The sequence below is a fragment of the Oryzias latipes genome, chromosome 15 (assembly GCF_053564925.1).
Source record: "Oryzias latipes strain Hd-rR chromosome 15, Olatipes_Hd-rR_3.1".
NCBI classification, from domain to species: domain Eukaryota; kingdom Metazoa; phylum Chordata; class Actinopteri; order Beloniformes; family Adrianichthyidae; genus Oryzias; species Oryzias latipes.
The window spans coordinates 20,784,599-20,802,856 of NC_136251.1; the positions used below are offsets into that span (position 1 = coordinate 20,784,599).

The 18,258-nt window shown below is 40.9% G+C and overlaps 1 protein-coding gene across 2 annotated transcripts in view; it reads right to left on the reverse strand.

The window, feature by feature from the left end:
• pgbd5 (piggyBac transposable element derived 5) overlaps nucleotides 1-18,258 on the reverse strand; it is a 23,378-nt gene continuing 5,120 nt past the window's right edge. For both annotated transcript variants that reach the window (XM_078932175.1, XM_020709491.3), the window contains exons 3-8: nucleotides 15,519-15,949; nucleotides 12,970-13,104; nucleotides 4,329-4,509; nucleotides 3,313-3,510; nucleotides 2,526-2,631; nucleotides 1-2,162 (exon numbers count right to left, since the gene is read on the reverse strand). In XM_078932175.1, coding sequence (XP_078788301.1) covers nucleotides 1,967-2,162; nucleotides 2,526-2,631; nucleotides 3,313-3,510; nucleotides 4,329-4,509; nucleotides 12,970-13,104; nucleotides 15,519-15,949 — 1,247 coding nt within the window. In that variant the 3' untranslated portion in view covers nucleotides 1-1,966. The remainder of the gene's footprint in view (nucleotides 2,163-2,525; nucleotides 2,632-3,312; nucleotides 3,511-4,328; nucleotides 4,510-12,969; nucleotides 13,105-15,518; nucleotides 15,950-18,258) is intronic.

Below are 18,258 nucleotides of genomic sequence, written 5' to 3' on the forward strand. Positions count from 1 at the left end.
CATGGTCTTTGCTGTATTTTTATGTTAACAACAAAGTCCAGACAACTTAAAACCAACTGTGATGACAATTGTGTAACATGTTATCAAATGTTGTATTAAAATCACAAGGTGACGTGTGACACGGCTGACGTGCATCCGAAGATGAACAGTGTTAGTCTGCAAGGACTTGTGGTTAGACACATTCAGTGGTTCACACACAGGAGCAACAACATCAACAGCAATGTTCGGTATTACTAAAATATTTGAAATCAGCAAAAATGAACACAATCTTGACTTTCCCAAACAAAGAAAACGTGGACATTTATTCACTGTGATTTGTAAACAAAACACATACCTGCACTCTAATTCTGATAGATATCCCTTCTATTTTGGTTACAATCATCCACCTTACTTCATTGATATGATTTTACATATATTAACCATCTCAATAATCTATTATATTTACAGACCTGATCTATAAGAACAGTGTAAATCATATCTCTAGTCGAAAGTAAAATAATTATCTAAAAAAAGTGTCATCAAAGTGCAAGACTGTGATTGGAGAGGAAGTGCATGAGTCCTGCAGGGGAATCACTCAATAAACGCCTTCATATTATTTTAATATATATTTACACACTAAGCCATGCTGATAAAAGCGAGCACATGTTGAGAATCGTCAAAGCTTCTATTCCCACGGTGAACAAGTTGAGGCTCCTCTATGGAATAGGGTTGCAGTGGAGAGGAGCCAAAAGTAAAGATTCCCAGAGAGCTTCCAGTGGTCGTGGTTGAGAAAGGGTTGATCCATGATGTGGTGGCTTGGTCACAGATTGAGGGATTAATCCCCCTTCGATTTGGGCCACCGAGGTGAGGCATGTCTAAAGATCAAAGATTTGACACACCCAAAGGTTCAGGGTCATTGACTAATTATGTGCCCGTTAGTCAAAGCTGTCTCAAAGCTTCCGTGACCCAATTTCAAGAATTGCAAAGGAAGAAACTGATTTCTCTGAATAGATTGATTTCATATAGGTAAGAAATATGATTTTACTTTGTAAAATAAGGTGCAATTGTATTGAAATGGTCTTGTTTATTTTCCAGCAGCGCTCCACGGTCGTGACACAATCGTCACAAACAAATCCCAATGGTCATGACTGGATTTGTTGTCTTGCAACACAGAAGGTCATTTTCTGCTCTTAAATATGAACATTAAGTGAATGATGATAAGATAACAGATTTTTGAACCATTTTTAAAGGACCCTAATTTTATGGGAGTGTTTTTCAGGTTTACTAGCTTTTCCATGTTTTTTTGTTTTTGTTTTTGTCACAACTTACAATCACCTTATGAGAAACACAGTGTGCAGCAACACATGTGGTTCACAAATGCCATACATTTACATCCTAAAGCTCAATATCACGCCCAAAAAAATTCCACTTACTAAACACATACATACACATTTTAGCAACTCACCTGGAGCAGACATTTTTTTCACACTTAGACAATTAAACACCAAAAACCAGATTTCCGATGCATGCAGTGTGTTAGAATTCTGATGTTTTTGCAGGGTGGAACGACTGAGCTACATGTAGCCTTTTGACTCGACACATCTGATGTTAAAATAATTGCACATCGTTTTTAGTTTTAACTTGACATCAGTTGTGAGAGAAATCTTCATCAGTTCCCTTCTCCTTCCGTCGTTCTGCTTCCTGCAGACAAATTTGCCGTGAAAAGTGTGTCAGTCATTTCTTGAGAGGCGTTTCAATACCCCCATGGCTCATTGTTATTGCATGGTGTGCAGTTGTGTGTTAGTGACTATTTACACGACCACAAAAAAAGGAAACAAATAAATTAAAAAAAAGAACAGGTGCTTGGCACTGCTTCTATATTATCACATTGACATAGATTCTGGCGCCCTTATGTGTGAGAATAAATAAACCCAAGGAGATTGTATTGGTGTTTTTGCTCCTGTCTTCATCAGCTTCCTCTTCCTCCTTATTGGGTGGGGGAACAGTCGCCGACATCTAGCAGCTCTCTGACCAGTCTCTCTCCAAACTGTGCCCGGCTGTAGCGTTTGGCCGCGTAGGCGTCGGACATCTTATAGAGGATGTACGCGTTGTTGATGGCGATGCTGATGCTCAGCCAGAACACCTGCTGCCAGGTCTTGTTGGGTTTATGGAAAATAAAGTATCTGTGGGAGAAAAAAAAAACAACGTTAAAGGGTTTTTTGTTTTGAAACTGCAATAAATCCTAAAAAAATCAGGAAATTATTTATATCAGTTATGGGAGTAAGGTCAAGAGACTGAATCAGCTGATTGATTTTTTTTTCTGTCTTTTATTTTTATAGATCAACTGAGTATTTATTTTTCAGCTAAATATGTTTCTTTTCCCCTAAGTTTAGAAGTCTAGAAGTTTCATAAAAGTTTCTCAATGTTGAGTGTCTTAATAAGTTAATAATAAGTTATCAGCTATATATGTCATAAAAATGGGCTTTAATTGAATATTTGTTTACTTTATTTTGTCTGGATTGAGGCAGATTAAAATTTGCACATACTTGCTGTACTTGTCGTCATATTTGCAGATGTAGCTCAGATGTGCTGCAAAAGCCTCAACGGCCAACGGACATGGTATATCCCCACTTTTCCTCTTGATGATCATGCCTGTAGAAAACACAAACGCAACAATCAGTGGAAAACGTGAGATGTCTTCCTTTCTTAGTAATTTAGTAGTCAGACTGAAATCAAAGATAGAAGAATCATTATCCTCTTCATCTATTTTATTGGAAAAAACTCCACATAGTATAGTATTTGTTTTTTATCGATGTATCTCTTTATTTAAGAAACGACTGCTATACAATATATGTCATTGCTTGTTGTATTGTCTACAATGAATGCTTGAAAGACAACAATCAGCCAATATTCCTTGAATGGTCTTTACCCAGAACTATTGAAAATCTCTAGTTATAAGCATAATAGGGACTAATTTTAATGACTGATGTAATCTTCTTGCACAAATTGAATGGTTTCCCCACACGAGCGTGCAGGTGGCAAAGAAAATCGTATAAATAAATCCAACTGTATAAACAATCCAAGATTTTGCTTTTACACTTCAAATGATTTAAAACCAGCAAAATAGATTGCTGAAGAGTGGATATCATTGTGCATTATGTCATAATCAAGTCTTCTCTTGAAAAAAGATTGTAAATATTTTTCCCTGATAGGAATAAACAAGCAATTCTTAAATTAGTATAATCCTTATAAAAAGGAATTAATGTCTTTTCGCAACAAGGTATTAATGAAATGAGACACCTGAGACATATCGAGTTGCTTTATGATCCTTACCTTGTTTTGTTGGGGAATAAGCGTTGGTGAGAAACCTGAAATGTCCCTTGTTGTACCAGCTAATCAGGGACATGGTGCCCTTCATCATCACGCGTGACTGACCGCGCTGCGCTGGTGTGGAGCCGCACACCAGCATGCTCTGCGGTAAGCCAGTGCAATCGCTTTTCCTGGTGCTCAGCAAACCACAGCAATAGATATCTGCAGTCAGAGAGAAAAGAATAATCGTCTTACTTATATAGGAGTAAACTACTGTCAAGTGTATAAAAATAAATCCACTTAGTGGATCAACTGAGTTCGTAAATTAGAGCTGTTTTAATTTTTAGGGTTGTTTGTTGTCTTAAAAACATTTACTGTTTTTTTTTTCATTTGCAAAGAAATACAATCAACAATCAAGTGTGCTCAATTAAGAAAACGGTTTCTATCTCAGAACTGCAAATGAGAGCTTAAAAAAAAGGGAATCCAAAAGCTGCAAAGTAATTAACTCTCCTAATTAATCCTGGAAGATAAATTTGAAAGAGGGAAATGTTGGACAAAGCCTTCACTTGTTTTTTTCTCTTGTCGCAGCTTCAACTGCTCGAATGAGCTTCTAGTTCTACTTACGGGCAGGAAAACGGAGGGTAAAAAAGGTCAATTTGATAGATAAACATGTTTTTCTTATTTGCCATTTCCAGGCTTTTTCAATTAAAATAAATGATAAATAGGAAAAAATTCTTTAGAACTACCATACAGACAGCAAGAAAAAGTAACTTCAGGTGTTTGTCTTGTTTAATTTACAGAGATAAAGTAGAAAATGTTTTAAAGAGCCCAAATTTTCATCAAAAGATGATCAACCTTTGCTCCCAACTATGTAAAAAGGCTATTCTTAGTGCTAAAATACTGAAAATAAAAACTAGAGAACATAGGACATGAGATGAAGAGTTTTCTGCCCATCAAAGCACAAATGACAGAAGGAAGGAAGAGAACAACAGATGCAGGATGATAAAGTCAAATCAGGTCTTCTGTTCTGACTTATTTACCTTGTTTGCTGAATTCAGTAAAGAGACTGAGGCTTGTAATGGAAGGTCCTGTGAAGATGATGACGTTCTTGCCAGACATGTTATGACACAGCTGCTTAGCCACGAGGCTATGGAGCTGAGGTTTGTTCTTCAGTGCAGCCAGACCGTCTGCACCCTGGTTCTCTTTCAGATGCACGTAGATCTACGAAGCACATGGAACAGGGCAGGCCATCAAAGATGTGACATTTTGCACATCTCAAGTAGCACAGGGGTTGCAAGCCAGGGGTTGCAAGCCAGTAACTTCTGTGCCGGTCCCAAGCCCGGATAAATAGAGAGGGTTGCGTCAGGAAGGGCATCCGGCGTAAAAATTGCCAAAATAACCATGCGAATCATCCACGAGAAAGATTTAGACATACCGGATCGGTCGAGGCCCGGGTTAACAACGACCGCCACCGATGCTGTTAACCTACAGGGTGTCGGTGGAAATTTGACTACTGTTGGTGGAAGAAAGAGGGGAGGCAGAAGGGTCCGTGGCCAGAGAGAGAAGGGAAAAGGCAGGAACATAGGTTTGAGAATAGGGACTCTTAACGTTGGCACAATGACAGGGAAAGGCAGAGAGCTGGCAGACATGATGGAGAGAAGGAAGGTAGATGTACTGTGTGTGCAGGAGACAAGGTGGAAGGGCAGCAAGGCATGTAGTATTGGAGGAGGATACAAACTGTTCTATCATGGTGTTGATAGGAAGAGAAACGGGGTAGGAGTGATTCTGAAGGGGGAGTTTGTAAACAGTGTTCTAGAGGTGAAAAGAGTCTCAGACAGGATGATGAGCCTAAAGTTAGAAATTGAAGGGGTGATGGTGAATGTAGTCAGTGGGTATGCGCCACAGGTTGGCTGTGAGTTAGAAGTGAAGGAGAGATTCTGGAGTGAGTTGGATGAGGTCATAGAGAGTATCCCCAGAGGAGAGAGAGTTGTTATTGGAGCAGACTTTAATGGGCATGTTGGTGAGGGCAACAGAGGTGATGAGGAGGTGATGGGCAGGTTTGGTGTGAAGGAAAGGAATCTGGAGGGACAGATGGTGGTGGACTTTGCGAAGAGGATGGAAATGGCGGTAGTCAACACTTACTTCCAGAAGAGAGAGGAACATAGAGTGACATACAGAAGTGGAGGTAGGAGTACTCAGGTGGACTACATCCTATGTAGACGAGGTCATTTGAGAGAGGTTAATGACTGCAAAGTGGTGGTAGGAGAGAGTGTAGCCAGACAGCACCGCATGGTGGTGTGTAAGATGACTCTGGAGGTCAGGAAGAAGAAGAGAGGGAAAACAGAAAAGAAGACCAAGTGGTGGAAGCTACAGAATGAAGAAACTTGTGAGGAATTTACGCAGAAGTTGAGACAGGGTCTGGGTGGTCAGGATGAGCTTCCAGATGACTGGGAAACTACAGCAGAGATTATCAGGGAAACAGGTAGGAAGGTGCTAGGTGTGTCATCTGGAAAGAGGAAAGACGGTAAAGAGACTTGGTGGTGGAATGAGGAAGTACAGGAATGCGTCCAGAGGAAGAGGTTGGCTAAAAGGAAGTGGGATGTAGAAAGGACTGAGGAAGGTAGACAGGAGTACAAGGAAGCGCAGCGTAGAGTGAAGAGAGAGGTGGCAAAGGCCAAACAGAAAGCTTACGATGAGCTATATGACAGGTTAGACACAAAGGAAGGAGAGAAGGACTTGTACAGGCTAGCCAGACAGAGAGACAGAGATGGGAAGGACGTGCAACAGATAAGGGTGATAAAGGACAGAGATGGAAAGGTGCTAACAACCCAGGAGAGTGTACAGAAAAGATGGAAGGAGTATTTTGAGGAGCTGATGAACGAGGAAAATGACAGGGAAAGAAGGGAGGAAGATGTGGTTGTTGTGGAGCAGGAAGTAGCAGAGATTGGAAAGGATGAGGTTAGGAAGGCTCTGAAAAGGATGAAGAGCGGAAAGGCCGTTGGTCCTGATGACGTTCCTGTGGAGGTATGGAAGTGCCTAGGAGAGACAGCAGTGGAATTTCTAACAAGGTTGTTCAATAGGATTTTAGAGAGTGAGAAGATGCCTGAGGAATGGAGGAGAAGCGTTCTGGTCCCGATCTTTAAGAACAAGGGTGACACGCAGAACTGCAGCAACTACAGAGGAATAAAGTTGATGAGCCACACAATGAAGCTGTGGGAAAGAGTAGTGGAAGCCAGGCTTAGGAAGAAGGTGGAGATTTGTGAGCAGCAGTATGGTTTCATGCCCCGTAAGAGCACCACTGATGCCATTTTTGCTTTGAGAATGTTGATGGAAAAGTACAGAGAAGGTCAGAAGGAGCTGCATTGTGTGTTCGTAGATTTAGAGAAGGCGTATGACAGGGTGCCGAGGGAGGAGCTGTGGTACTGTATGAGGTCGTCTGGAGTGGCAGAGAAGTATGTCAGAGTAGTTCAGGACATGTATGAGAGAAGTATGACGGTGGTGAGATGTGCTGTAGGTCAGACAGAGGAGTTCAAGGTGGAGGTGGGACTACACCAAGAATCAGCTTTGAGTCCTTTTTTGTTTGCTATGCTGATGGACAGGCTGACAGACGAGGTAAGACAGGAATCTCCCTGGACAATGATGTTTGCGGATGACATTGTAATTTGCAGTGAGAGTAGAGAGCAGGTGGAGGAACAGCTAGAGAGGTGGAGGTTTGCTCTGGAAAGAAGAGGCATGAAGGTCAGTCGTAGTAAGACAGAATACATGTGTCTGAACGAGAGGGATCAAGGTAGAAGCGTTAGGTTACAGGGGGCTGAGGTGAAGAAGGTGCAGGAGTTTAAGTACTTGGGGTCAACAGTTCAGTGTGATGGGGAGTGTGGAAAAGAGGTGAAGAGGCGAGTGCAGGCAGGTTGGAGCGGGTGGAGGAAAGTGTCAGGAGTGTTGTGTGACAGAAGAGTGTCAGCAAGACTCAAAGGAAAGGTGTACAAGACAGTGGTGAGACCAGCTCTTCTCTATGGGTTAGAGACGGTAGCAGTGAGACAGAGACAAGAGGCTGAGATGGAGGTAGCGGAGATGAAGATGTTGAGGTTCTCCTTAGGAGTGACCAGGTTAGACAGGATAAGGAACGAGTACATCAGAGGGACGGCTCATGTTGCCTGTGTTAGCGACAAAGTCAGAGAAGCCAGACTGAGATGGTTTGGACATGTTCAGAGGAGGGATAGTGGATATATTGGTAGAAGGATGTTGGAGATGGAGCTGCCTGGCAGGAGGGCAAGAGGACGGCCAAAGAGGAGATACATGGATGTCTTAACAGAGGACATGAAGTTGGCTAACGTTAGGGTAGAAGATGTTCATGATAGAGTGAGGTGGAAAAGGATGATTCGCTGTGGCGACCCCTGATGGGAAAAGCCGAAAGAGAAAGAAGTAGCACATTTTTTATGGAGGAATTTAAATACATGAAATACTAAATCCTCTTCAAAGTCTGTGGGCTAAAAGAGATCTCTGTGTGTGAGGGGTGAAAAACATTATAATTAATGGGTTCTTTTAATTTTTTTGACAATTGCTTTTATGAATGAGTTCTACCCCTTTATTCTAATTCTTGAATCTTTGCAATATTTATATTTTTATTCCTTAAAACAAGCCCACTTCCTATTAAAACTAAAGTGAGACTTGATCTTAAACAGACCTAATCTTACTTTAATGTGGCCAAAAGCAAAGAGATATCAGGAACAATATTGCTGGAATAGGATTGGCCCTTGAGTTTTGTATGTTGAATGCTTCTAACATACAAGCCCTAATAAGTTTGTACTGCTCACGTTTTGTAAAAAAATGTCTTAAAGCAAAATTGCTTTAAGAAAAACAGTTTATGAGGTTGAGTCTCCTTAGCTTTTCTTCTGAGACTAAGCAAAATCAAACATGCAGATATAAGGTCAAGAGGTCATCTCTGTATCTGTGAGTGTGTGTATAAATATTATCATCGCTGCACACTCCACTGGCTGATAGCATCTCATTGATTCGCTTCACTGACTCATTTTCCTCCTTTCATGTTTTTTTCTCTCCCTCAGTTCACCATCATAATTCATTTAGACACAGAAGATCTCATTGGAAACGCATGTTGGAGTGGACTGGTAAAGATTGACTTCAAACTAAATGGCTGCAGTCACGGTGAATGCTAATGCTTATTTGTTAAATGGATGGTATAATGGAATGTGGCTTTGAATGGCAGTCTTTAATGCCTAATGCACACAGCTCTTTGCCTTGTAATGGCCACGTGGGATAACAAGGGGCATTTATAAAGCAAATTAATGAAATTATCACTAAACTAACTAAAAGGAAAAGCTAATGGAAAAATAATATTGAGCTTAGAATGGCTCCTCGTTCCATTAAAGCAGCTCTGGTCTGCAGGAAAAATCTGCTTTACCTGAAGCTCATGCGGCCTGCTATCTATCTTTTATGGCTCGCTGCAGTAAAGACTATTTACAACATTGTATTCTTGTACCTCTGTTTGCTCCAGGAATCTATCACAGTTTGAGGTTGGACAGGCCATCATGAAATCAAAGCACTGCTGCCACCACAACTCTCAAGGTGGTAGTAAGTGGCTGCAAGTCATGACACTTGCTGACTTTGTCTTTGTCCCCATTTCTCCTCCTATCTGTTCTTCCTCTGTCTGTCCATGTTGTCATCTTTCACTCAGTCCTTTTTATAGGTTGCGTGTGCCACTGTGTAACTGATACAGTTAAGCTTTCTTTTTCATTAATTTTGGAAATGTTTGAAGAGTACTTTTACATTTTGGGGCAAATTTTAATCTTATTTTCGTTATTTTTAAGAACTTTAAAAGTGAAAAACTAATTTTAAAATGTAAAAAATAGTAGGACTGGATATTGAACGTTGATCAAATTTCTCTGGAGGTGCAAGTCTGAACTAAGACAAAAATATATATTTTTTCATTTTCCTCTGGATGTGTTGACTTAACATTTTCAAGAATCAATTTGTAGTAGACCACTTGTTAAAAAAAACAACATTTGCAAATATTTTAATGTTTTTTGGCAAAAACAGTGCTTCTTCTATCCTCAACCACTGATCGACAGTTATGTCCAACGTGTGGACCGATGAGTTTGATTTCTTCCCCACTAAATTTATCTTATCTTATTCCGAGGAACTTTTGGCTAAATTTTACGCAAAAAACATCTGGTAAGTCTGATATCTTTGACAGCACTAAGAAACAGATGTTTTCTGCACAAAACCCTGCTTTCTGAATTTATCGGAAAGTACCAAAAGTTGCAGTTCCATAAAATAACAATGGAGGCTGGATTGAAAAGATTGTAAGTTCCAATTGACTCCTATATTAAAAAGTACAATTTACACCAAACAGACACATTTTTAGTCTATTCTCAATTATCTTTTTGATATAAAATGCTTTTTTTTTTTTTTTTTTTTTTTTTTTTTTTTTTTTTTTTTTAACTTGTCCTGTCCAACAGCTAGGCAAACAGATGAGAGCTGAGGGCCTCTTGTGTTGGACATATTTTATTCTAACAAGAGGGGTTATTCATCTTCAGACAAACCAAAGGTATGTCTGAATAAACCCCTTTTGTAATTGAGGCCAAACTTTATTAATTTCAATCATGTTTGAAAATCTTTGGTGTTGGACCGGACGGAAAAGGAAAGTGGGGAACAAGAGAGAGGGACGTTAGAGAGAGGGGGGGGTAGGAGGGTGATAATAGGAGGGGAAGGGGGGTAAGACCATGAAGCAGCATAGAGCAGGCAGGTTTACTGGTTGTTTATCGTTACGGTACAGTTCAAATGTAGTACAAAAAGGGCGGGGCCTGTTCACACACACTCAAATATTATCAACACACCTGCTAGCCGCAGAAATGTCCACATGTCAACATGCACACAAAACAGATAGTGTTCACGAACGCATACTTATGCCTTTAAACCAACTAGTGTGAAATCTTTCATTCATTCAATCATGCAAACTATTAGTGCAAAGGTGAGCTAACACCTGTGCTCAGGTGAGTGTTTATGTTCTTCTAAAATGGATGGTGGAATGTGAAAAGAAGGAGGAGGAGCGCCCAGCCACCCCCACACCCATACCCCCGCCGCAGCAGCAGCGGCAGCCGGAATTCCCCCAGCGCCACACGGGAACAGGCAGGGAACAACCGCCCCCCGGGCGACCAAGACCGCCACCCAGGCCAGGGCCAGCAGGACCGCCGCGAGGCCCCCAGAGCCAGAGAGCAGGGAGGCGCAGAGGGAAAGAGAGCGCCGCCCCAGCCCAGCCAGGAAAGCAGCCCCCCGCCGCGCCGGAAGAGCCCAACGCAGGGCCCCACCGGAGAGGGACGCCCACAGCCCCAGACGAGCACCCCACCACCACCCAGGAGTTCCGGGCATCCCCCCGCCCCGACCCCAGGTACGAGCCAGGACCCCCCAAGGGAGACCCGCTCCGCACTCCAGGCAGCCACCCACCCGGCCCACGGTTGGTCCAGGTAGGAGCAAGGCAGGGGCCCGCCGCCCCCGCCCAGGAGGGGGGAACCCCGGGGAAAAAAGGGCGGCCCATAAGGGATGTTATAAATATGGCCCGACCAGGCTCGGCCATGTTGGAAGTTTGGCGGGGCCCAGCGCCCAGGGGCAAGGACCAGGACCCACCCCCCAGGGACACGAACACCCCCGGCTCAGGTGTAATATGAACCCCCCCACCGTGCGGAGAGAGCACCGCCGGGCCCAGGGAGCCGGCACCCAAGGGACACGGCCGCCATCGCCAAGGGGCCCACACCCCCCACCAGGGACGGGGTAGGGGACAGATGGACCCAGGTCCCACCTTCCTTGTAAAATGTGTGTGCGTGTATGGGTGTTTGAGAGGGTGTTTGTGTGCATGTGTGTGTGTTTATGTTTGAATGTATATATTGAAGGGGGAGGGGTGTGTGTACTAAGGGGGGTGCAGTTAAAATTGGCGAGTAGGGCACTAAGGGGACATCTCCTGATTACTCACAGTGATGTCCCCTCACCCTCCACACCAAGGGGCCCTAAATGTCTAAGGTGCGGTTAAAATTGGCGGGTAGGGTGCCAGGAGGACATCTGCTGCTTGCTGGCAGTGATGTCCAAGCACCCCCCCTACCAAGGACCCTACGTGTCTAAGGTGCAAATAAAACCGAAAGAGGGGGGGCCCACTCCATACGGCAACCATAGGAGGGGGGCCACTCCCAAGTAGCCCCCCCCCAAGGCGCATCGCAGGCTAAACCCCCCACCCCCTCACCCTAATATGAGGTTATATAAGGAAGGGGGTAATAAAATGCTTTATTTCTTATTTCATGTGGGGGAGATTCGTTCAATAAAAACACATTTTTTTTTTGCAATATTTTGCGCTTTTAGCTTTGCACAGATTTAAGGCAGTATTTACTTGATTTACAGGTGGATGTTTGTTTCACCCAAGTGTGGTTTTTACAACCCTGTTGAGTTGAGTGAAGAAAACTTTCGCCAACGTGCCAAATGTGCAAAACCCTTGTGAGTAGAGCAAAATGCTCTCCAAATTATTTGAATTCATCCACAAAAACTTGAGAGATAAGTTCAGAAATTGCCAATTCTTCAACTTTGATAAAATATTGCAAACTATTACTTTCTTTTGGATTTTGAAAATGTTCTGCACATGATCAAATCCACAAAGGGCCCCACCTCTCAACTTCAGGGGTTAAATGATCTGAAACTCTTAATATCACCAGAACCTCTGGAAGATCTGGAAGAGATCAACAGGTCTCAGCTGCTTCGGCTGCTTCTGTGGCTTTAATTTGGGTATGAAGCCAATACGAACTGAGTGATTTAAATCCAAATTTTGATCATCTCCCTTTTGGTTACACTCATTTTTTATCTAAGTAAAAAAAATGCTAATATTTATATTTTTGCGATTTTTTTAAATGGTTCAAAATAGAACTGTCAAAGATTGATTCATGATTTGTATATGCAAACTATATGCAAACTATTTGCGTGATGCGAGTGCGTGATGCGTGATGTGTGTGGATGGCAAAATGGAAGATCCAGAACATTATCTTGCTGTAACTGTCTGTAGCCAGAAGCAAGAAAAACCAGAGACCACATGTGACATCAAATTGTATTAGAGTGGTTTTAAATACAAGTATTCAATTTCGCAGAGTTGGAAAATCCTGTCTGTGATTCTGCTGCCTATCGGTGTTATATAAGCAACCAGTGTAGGAGGTGGAGGTTGCATTCAAGGGCAAGGTTGTTAGAGGAGCAGCTCTGCCTGTCTGAGATCTGACAACACAGATCCTATCCTAAAGCAGAAGACGTTCAACTTGAAAAAAAAGATCAAAGCATTTGTTTCAGTTAAGGCTGATTTGAACAAATCAGAAAATCTGACACACAATATTTTTACAGTGACAAACTAGAGTTGATGGGAACTCTAACATTCGAAAAAGTAAAATTTCTGCACACAATAATTATATTATTTATATTTAAATATACATTTGAATTTTTAGGAACTGAATCTAAAAATGAACTGACTGAGACTTGAAATTATATGTAGATGAAACTCCTTGATTTTTCCTTTTTGCTTCAGGCATAATGGAAACGTTTGCCACTCTTTTGAAAGTAACTTCAGAAAAAAAGCCTACAATGCAGGAAATCTATTTGAAACCTGGCTGATTTCCATCTCTTTCATCCCACATTCATGCATACCTGACAAATGAACCCAGTGGAGGTACACTGCCGAACCCAGAGGCTGAACTTCCTCTTTTTCCTCTTTCTCAGCTCCCTTTCTGTGCAGGTGGTGATGAACACTGGGTCTTCATCGATCAAAGGCTCGTGAAGAACCTGAAAACCAAAATAGTGGATATTGCTTTACATGTGAGCAAGCTTTATATCTGAGGGTAACCATGGTGAAGTACAGAAGGTGCAGCAGGCAGACAAAAGCTAACCTCAACCAGGTTTTATTTGTGATGCGACAATAAAGCTACTAAGAGAGTTGCTAAGAGAAAGCAGCTGATTCAAATTTGCACAAGTCTTGTCTTTGTCTGCAAGCGATACTGTACTTTCCGGATAGCAAATACAAAGAAAATATAATATACGACATCCTTATATCACAATATAATGTATCAAATTGCAGAAAAAACTGACCCAGAAAGAAAAGTTACATAAAAAATAATAATAATAATAATTTCGGTTTAGAGTAAAATAAAAATACAAAATATACGTTGAATATATTTTTATTTATTTAAGACTTCATTAAATGGTGGAGCTTACATGTCTTTTTTAAGGTTAAATAAAACTCTCAAAAGTAGGCCGGCACAAAAGAAACTGGCGAATTTAGCAGCAATATCAAGCTGTACAAAATGCATATCGCAAAAGACAACGGAAATTCCGATAAATGGTTACCTTAAATGTGCTATAACAATCTTATGGTAGCTTGAAGTATTTAACGAATCAAATAAATTCCTTTATGCATTTGACCAATCAGATGAACCTCACATTGTTGATCAATCGGATGGAGCCCTTTTATTTTAAGGAATGCTGACTGTTATTTTAATTAAACTATTGCAGTGAAATGGAAATTATGTTTTTGATTGATTTGCTATTTGTTCATGTATCGCAAGTGATATCATCATTGCAATATCGATCACTAATATTGTAGCTTTTCCTTAAAAATTATAGCAAAGTGTTGTACTTCACTGACACATCAGATTGAACCTCTTATGTTACCCTTCCATAAAAATGCTCCATTGGTGAAAAGCAACAAGTGATGACATCAGAAGGGTCAAGGCTGATAAAAAACTTCTATAGTGATTCATTTACATTTCAAATTTGCTTGACATGCAAAGAAAAAAAAATAGTGTTAAATAGTTTGCATTTATGATAATTTGAAAAAACCCCAATGTCCTGGTATTTGTCATTTCTGGTGGACTTGATCAAAACTGGTTTTAAAAGATAGTAAGATAGTATCTGTATTTGCTTCCACCACAGCTTTAAAGGAGGGATCTGTTTATAGTGCTGATGTATCTCCAACAAGCAAAACTGGCAAAACTTTATGATCTGTGTTATATGCACCACATTCCTATAAAGCTGGGTTAAAATAACAGACTTACCGTAATCTTTCTTACAGAAGGTAAATTCAGTTCCTCAAATCTAGTCCTTTTTTGTACATTTTAAGACAAAATACATCTTTTCTGCTCATTTCTAGTGTCACTTTTTACAATTTTTAAAGCAAAAGTTCCATCTGTGTCAATTTCAATCACTGGTTGGTGTTTAAACAGTGTTACATAAATGTTTGTTTATGAAACAAGAACAAATGTTTTTGTTTTTTGATAATTATATGATCAAAATCGTGTAAAACTTGTGAATAGAAATAAAATCACATTGTGTGACATTAGTGTGTTTTAATCCACCATTGCAAACACTTTAGACACATTGAATGTTGTAGTCAAGTCCAAATAGGTGTTAAAACACAACCAGCAACTGCAACTCCCATAACGGCGAGTGCACTGTACAGCAAAGTTGTACATTCCACCTCATTCCATCTCACTGTACCAGCAGCGGGAAGATATTTCTTAGTCAAATATGCAGTTATGGAAAATAAAGAGGCTATTCAGCTTCTGGAAGGAAGATGTCGGGCGTAGCAGAGCGGGCCTTCCAGTGAAGACTTTTCATTTAAACTGATAACAAGCTAAATACAGCTTTGGAGAAGCTTAGCTGTAGGAATTTATTACTTTTTTATTATGAATACTGGAAAAGAAAACAGCCAACAATAAGCGAAAAAATGAAAAACATAACTAAAAAATGTAATATTAGCAGTGCGTCAAGAATTAAATCCGCATTTAAAGTTTTATGTGATGTGTTTTAGATTTTTGAATAAATACCTTATTGTTTAACTTTCTGACAAACTGCAAACTTAAACTTAAACCTCCCGAACAGCACATACAACATTTGTCTTTGAACACCCACTCCAATGAAAACTGTGTTTTTGGTGTTTTTAACATGTTCTTGTGGCATTTTTCTAGAGAAGGACACACTTACTGTATTTCTGGAAGGTAAACTTGTTTAGACTGACTTCCTTTTAAGACTTGTGGTTTTGCCACCATGCTAGTTTCAGCATGAGGTGTAACTTTGCCACCTTAACTGACTTGTTAGCTGTTCAGCACAGGCATGCAAATGTTAAGAACCTGCCATTTTTCTAGTAAACATTTAGACAAAAGTAAAAATTCTAAAGTGAAAAAACTACAACCTAAACTTACCTGTGTCTGCGAGGGTCTGAATGTGCAGCTGAATGACTGCTGCAGCAAGTCCAGGAAAGGCTGGATCTTGTAAAGGCCCTGGTTGCTTCCTTGAGATGGTCGGAACGCCACAATGTGGAAGTACTTGAGGATCTTCTCAAAGCGGGATTGGCTCATCTTCAAAGCAATGCTGCGGTTGCTGAAGAAGCCCGAGCTCCAGATGCTGAGCACCGACTCGCAGCGATGAACGCTGGTGGAGATGACAAATCCCAGGAAGGCGTTCATCTCCTGGGCCGTGACGGGACGCCAGCCTTCATCCGAGCCGAAACGCTCCTGAAACTTCTTGGCGTACATGTTGGTCTGGGTCACCATGTTCTGGATGCAGTTGTCTGGAACAAAGAGCTGGAAGAAGTCCAAGGCTGTGGCAGTGGCAGGCATCTTCTGAGCGGGGCCTGGGGCAGGAGAGGGGAAAATGAAGTGACATATTCTAGAAAACAGGCTACCGGTAAATGTTCACGGGCAGTAATGAACCTTTATTCCACGGACACTTCATGACAACAAAATCAGAATTAGCTCTTCAGCCACAGCAGTATTTGGGATGAATGTCAGAAGCCCAGGGCAGCCGTTGGTAAGTTTACGCGACTTGACAGCCACCACAGAGCGGCGCATGTCAGAGTGGCATTTCTCTGCTTGCAGACGGTTTCAGTGTCTCAATGCTTCAGCGTAGGAAATGGCGCAAAACATTTTCTGCTCCTGTCAAATCAGTTGTTGAGAAAACATCTGCAGCTTGTCGATAAAGCTCTGGTTTATTAAGCTGGCAATGCTTCAACAGCGCTTATCTGTGTCACTGTTGAAAGAATCTGAGAAAATAAGACTGCCAATTCATTTCCAAAAGCAAACTGTTTGCTTAATCATCTGTGAATGCTTTTCGGCACCACAACCACAAAATAATGTTGGACCAACCATCTGGACCTCCTGATCACGTGTGTTCAAAGAGAGAGGTAACAAAAAAGCTGCTTGGAAAAAACAATGGCTGGAACAGGTTAGCAGCTCACACAATTGGCTGGTTACTAGGTTTCTCCACATTCTGTTACACTGTTTTCTTCACTAATCTGAACGTTCCAAAATAATAAAACATGGAAAGTTTCGAGTATTCATTTTTGGTAAATGTGTAAAAAGAAAAAAACGATTTAAGCTGTTTATCTATATCCTAACTTTGTCTCTGAACTTGAGTCAGAGTGGTTACCTCACACTTTATACCTTTACCAACAAGATCTCAAGTTATTTGATAACAAGTCAGACTAAAAGTGAATCCATCATTCCTGATTGAACCAGATTTAATTTCATCAACCTGGACCATTTTAAATGTAGAGTGTATTCTCCACAACCTTTTTAATGGTTTCTTGCTTTGTTTTCTATTCATGACAAGTGAGAGGATGGGGTTTTATTCCATTTTTATTAGGTGCGTGTTTATTTGATTGACAAATGGGTGGAGCCATGCCTTTAACTCGTCCCGCCTAAATGCTCATGAAAAGTGCCCCGTCATACTCCTAAACATCTATTGAGCTGCCACAATATCAGTGAACAACTTTGTAGTGATTCTAGGAGTCCTCCAATAAGTTGACTTCCACTAATCGAATAGGACAAGTCCTTAGACTCAGCCACAAACATGGTGACATTAATCTTGTAGAACCACAAAAAGGACACATTTGTAACATAATAGTGTCACATATAAGTACTTATTATAACTGGTTTAAACACAACAGTGAGAAATCAACCTCCTCAACCCCGATGTAAATAAAGTATCCACCCATCACAGCAGGAGGTGGAGACAAATAGGATATTTACCTCCAATGCGGCGGTATATTTGGAACATTTCAAGAATATTGCAGTCATGCACTACATACGCAATGCACTGCCTAGCTTGTGTTGACTCTGGCAAATTAGAGGTTTTCCTGGAGCCTGTCGGATCCCTGTGAGGTAACTAGTATATTTCAAGCTCAATTGAGCAGCTCAGTTTCTTTATAAGTGAACAGAGGAAAGCGAGGCTTCCATCCTCTCCTTTTGCAATTTCAGCCTGTGTTGCTTCAGCAAATAAAACACAGCATTCAAAAGCTCAAACGTATTAATTTCACGAATCACTCAGTGCAACATGTTGCAAAAGACAGACGACTATTGCATATCTGCTCCTCCTGGACAAACAGCTGGCTCGCAATTGCTTTCGTAACCAGGGATTAAGGGGTTTCTGCAGACGGCAACTGTGAGCTTCCGCTTTAGAGGCAAAACAGGGGACTTTTTTCTGGGATAAACATTTCTGATGCCAATCTGTAACCCATAAACAGAATGTGGGACAACTTATAAATAATGTCTTAGTGGATTGCATTGGTTACATAAGAATATTTCCTATTTGGCTTGAAATTATTTGCAGCAAACATACATAAAAGAATGCATATTATAAAAGAAAAATATATTTTTATGCCAGATATATTTAAATATGTGTTGATGCACTATTTCATTAATGCTAAATTTCTGCATTTTCATTACAAAGAATTACACTAAGCGGAAAGTGGAAATGAAATAGAGTAAAAGAAAGAGTCAAACTCAAAATGCTGCATATGGTGAAAAGCAATAATCCAGCAGACCTGTTCAGATAACCAGGAATTGTTTTTTTTAAATCCTTTAAAACCTCATGATGAAGTGTTTATATAATAAAACATTAGTATGTGTGCTTTATAATCCAGAGCCCCCACTTCCTGCTTCC